The sequence below is a fragment of the Microchirus variegatus genome (assembly GCF_963457635.1).
Source record: "Microchirus variegatus genome assembly, chromosome: 11".
NCBI classification, from domain to species: Eukaryota; Metazoa; Chordata; class Actinopteri; order Pleuronectiformes; family Soleidae; genus Microchirus; species Microchirus variegatus.
The window spans coordinates 25849125-25853485 of record NC_139812.1 but is presented as its reverse complement, the minus strand read 5'-3'; the positions used below and the strand labels follow the sequence as shown (position 1 = coordinate 25853485).

General features: G+C 45.4%; 1 protein-coding gene across 1 annotated transcript in view; it reads right to left on the bottom strand.

The window, feature by feature from the left end:
- Positions 1-346: 346 nt before the first annotated feature.
- The window catches only part of LOC310933901 (neutral amino acid transporter A-like), a gene marked incomplete at both ends in the record, with an annotated part of 16833 nt that continues 12818 nt past the window's right edge, over positions 347-4361 (bottom strand). The window contains 3 exons of the mRNA XM_083897471.1: positions 347-590; positions 2763-2897; positions 2982-3176. Coding sequence (XP_083753597.1) covers positions 347-590; positions 2763-2897; positions 2982-3176 — 574 coding nt within the window. The remainder of the gene's footprint in view (positions 591-2762; positions 2898-2981; positions 3177-4361) is intronic.

The window sequence follows — 4361 nt, the reverse complement described above, 5'->3', positions numbered from 1 at the left end:
TACGAGTTTGTTTCTATGACAAAAAGATAAAAAAAATTGGAGGGGGGTATAAACTGATGAACTGATGTTTTGAAAATTGTACATTTTCACATCCGCGTTAATCCTAATTTGCATTCAAATGTGGAAAACTGACTACTGAGACACAAATTAAAATGACCACATGTCAAAACAGTAGCAGCAAAATGCATCGTGAGGACTGTCAATTCTGTTACTATGGCACTTTGTAAAAAAAAAAAAAAAAAAAGTTGTCCCCCCCCTCAGCAGCAATGTCAGATGTGTTAAAAGGCCAAATGTCACTGGGAAAGAGACAAACAAAAACAAAGAAACCTAGAGAATCTTGTTGCGTTCACAGAACAGACTCGATAGCTTCCGGCATGGACTCTCCGCCTTTCATTTGGTGCACGACCAGCGGCGAGGTCTCCTCCTCGGCCCGGGCGTTGGCCACAGCCTCCACCCTCACCTCGGCCAGCTCCCCCTCCGGATGCTGCAGCAGCTCCCGCTGTTTCTTCATCTCCTGCTGGTTGATGTGGTGGAGGATGCCGGCGCCCAGAGCGTCGCCCTCCACGTTCACCACCGTGGTGGTACGATCCCTACATTCACAACGGGCACAGAGGGAGCGAGTCAGCGTTTTTTAACCATAATCTCTGGCGTTTTTCGGAGAGTCAAACCCAGCCAAAGTCTCACAGTCGATTCAGATTTACGGTGCTCCACAAAATGTACGCAAACCAAATTGTCCGGACATTATACGTAGCTTGTGCCGTCTGCTGCGTTCCAGAGCCCATCCAAACAAACGGGATGTGGGACTTATCCTACCTAGCTTGTACTAGCTTGTATTTGCGTTGTGGCGTTTGTGTTGTGGCTTTTGTATTTGTGCTGCGTCGTTTGTATTTGCGTTGTGGCTTTTGTATTTGTGCTGTGTCGTTTGTATTTGCGTTGTGGCTTTTGTATTTGTGCTGTGTCGTTTGTATTTGCGTTGTGGCATTTGTGTTTGTGCTGTGTCATCTGTATTTGCGGTGTGGCGTTTGTATTTGTGCTGTGTCGTTTGTATTTGCGTTGTGGCTTTTGTATTTGTGCTGTGTCGTTTGTATTTGCGTTGTGGCATTTGTGTTTGTGCTGTGTCGTCTGTATTTGCGTTGTGGCGTTTGTATTTGTGCTGTGTCGTTTGTATTTGTGCTGTGTCGTTTGTATTTGTGTTGTGTCGTTTGTGTTTGTGCTGTGGCTTTTGTGTTTGCGTTGTGGCGTTTGTATTTGCGTTGTGCCTTTTGTATTTGTGTTGTGGCGTTTGTGTTTGTGCTGTGGCTTTTGTATTTGTGTTGTGGCGTTTGTGTTTGTATTTGTGTTGTGGCGTTTGTATTTGGCCTGACACCTCTGGGCCACCGTATAAAAGCGATACATATATCGATATGTAACGTCATGAGTATACTTTTATCGTAGCCCTACATATCTTCATGCTAACAGATAGCAACGACGACATTATTTCACGCCATTACGTGAAAAAAAGAGTTGTGATAAAATTGCGGTGTCTAAAACAAGTCTACACGCAGAAAAGTAAAGTTTATAGCCTATTCCCGTGACTCCATGGGCGCCGCCATTATTCTCCGACATCATTTTGGTGAAGTCGGGGTAGGTCAATCAGCCACGACAAAATGCACCTTTAAGCTACTTCCATTTCATATTTAACCTCTGTGTTATTTACAATAACAGTCAACGGTGTTGAATGTCGCAAAAGGTGACGACCTGAACGCAGGAGATGACTCGTGCTGGTTCTAGTACAAATAGCCTTCGGTGAGGAAAAACACACTGGATACATGGGGGAAAAAACAGTACAGTAAGTTCCCATGGTGCATTGTGAAAGGTGAGGACGGAAACTTCTTCACTTTGACTCTTTTGTAACCTTCAGTATAAGATGGACGCTGTTGACGTTGAAATCTTGGTGACTTGACGTGACAAATTAGCATTTGTTTTTAAGTACTTGATGTAAAAGCTAGCGCTGGGCACGTTACAGCGTCAACAATAACGTAATGACGCGTTTCCATGACGACTGAGTGAAAAAAAAAAACAATGTGATGTACGCCTGAACAGTTAATCGAAATTATATCGAAAAAGCAATACGACCTACTGCAATTTTCAAATCGCAGGAGGCACGATATTGGTTAAATCCAAAATGTGTGTCAAAAATACCGTTTTAGATTCATTATTGTCTCGATCTATACACATCTTACTCGCAATTCCTGTCAAAAGATTCGCAATTAGATATTTATTCAAAATGGTTCAGCCTTATTGTGCACCAGAGTCCAGGCACCGTTTACCAGTTAGCTCCGTTAGCTCTGTTAGCTCCTTTAGCGGCGTTAGCGCGCCTACAGTCGAACTGGGCGGCGCAACAAATAACCAGCGTACCTGTGTTACTGCGTTAATGTGTGCCTCTGTTTTTAAAGTTTAGCGTTACTTTAGAGACTCATTTTAACATATCGGGAGTCACGTAAACATGACGTCACGCACGTCTTTGTCCGGTCAGTCGTCACGGAAACGCGCCATGCGCTAACGTTGACAGCTGCTAATCGCCGTTAACATGCCCAGCAATAGCAAAAACTGACAAAAAATGATGAAAAATTACATTACATGATACTTACTTTGACTTAGATGTTGACTTCACTCTGATACAGATATTTAAGTAGATATTGTGCTGACTCATAACATTAGCTTTCATATTATGATGTTCTGAAACTTTTTCTTTATTTGGACGTCTCCAGGGTTTTACTCACACAATCCAGTCCACAGCCAGCATGAGGGACAGGTCATTGGTGGGAAGGCCGATGGCCTCCAGGATGATGGCGATGGTGATGATCCCTCCGGCTGGGATTCCTGCTGCTCCGACACTGGAGGCTGTGGCCGTCACCCTGGAAACGTAAAGAAATAACCACGTGATTTTTGGGTAAAAACAACCAAATACCAGCATAAGATTTTTTGTCCCACGGACTCACAGAATGGTGAAGATCTGTCCGGCGTTCAGGTCCACGTTGTTGAGCTGCGCGATGAAGACGGCGGCGATGCACTGGAAGATGGCGGCGCCGTCCATGTTGACGGTGGCGCCGATGGGGAGGATGAAGCGGCTGATGTGCTTGTCCACGCCGTTGTTCTCCTCGACGCACTTAATCATGGAGGGAAGAGTCGCAGAGCTGTCGAGTGACAAGGGAGAGAGATACAATGTTATATAGACATTTTGTTTTGACGAGCGCTGAGCACGCTAACACACACCGTTTAACGTCGCCAGCGTTAACGCACATTAGCGCATGGCGCGTTTCCATGACGACTGACCGGAAAAAGACCCGCGTGACGTCATGTTTACATGCCGGAGTCCAGGCAACGTTTCCCAGTTAGCTGCGTTAGCTCCTTTAGCACCGTTAGCACGCCTAAAGTCGAACCGGAGCGGTATGTTTATTAAACGAAAATGAGTCTCTAAAGTAACGCTAAACTTTAAAAACAGAGGCACACATACGCAGTACACAAGTACGCTGGTTATTTATAGTGCTGCCCAATTTGACTGTAGGCGCGCTAACGGCGCTAAAGGAGCTAACGAAGCTAACGAAGCTAACTGGTAAACGGTGCCTGGACTCTGGTGCCGCGACGCGTAAACATGACGTCACAATAAGGCTGAACCATTTTGAATAAATATCTAATTGCAATTATTTTGACAGGAATTGCGATTGCGATATAATTTGAAAATTCGAAAAACATATTTAAAAAGGATTATTGTCGGATATTTGTGCAAATCTGTAAGAAACACAGTCTGTAGGGTAAGATGTGTATAGATTGAGACAATAGCTCCTTTAGCACCGTTAGCACGCCGCGCCTGCAGTCGAACTGGAGCGGTCTGTTTGTTAAACGAAAAAGAGCAGCGCTAAATGCTAACGTTGACGCCGTTAACGCGTTAACTTGCCCAGCACTAGTTTCGACACAGTCAGTTTGACTGTGTGTAAATGCGCTTATTTTAATACATTTAATGTCGCATAATCAGGAACACGCGATTGAATTTATCGGAACATTTTCCAGAGCTCATGTCTGAAACTGCCGTGGCTACTGTGTGCGTCCTCTGCCGGGTTAATGCAAACCCAGATGTCACGGACATACAGTTACGTGCCAATGTGCTCTGCCCCCACTAAGTGAGACTAGCTAACCCCTAGCTATCTAAACACTGGCTGTTTGTTATGACTCTGTGCTGTGTTATCAGAGAGGTCAAAGCTATCAGCCCCGAGGTCTTCATCTCCGTCCCTGGTTGCCCTCAGGGCCGTCCTCCTGTTCCGCCTACTGCCAAGCCTCCAGTCGTGCCTTTGTGATCCGGCCTCCCCCCCCCCCTCCGTCAG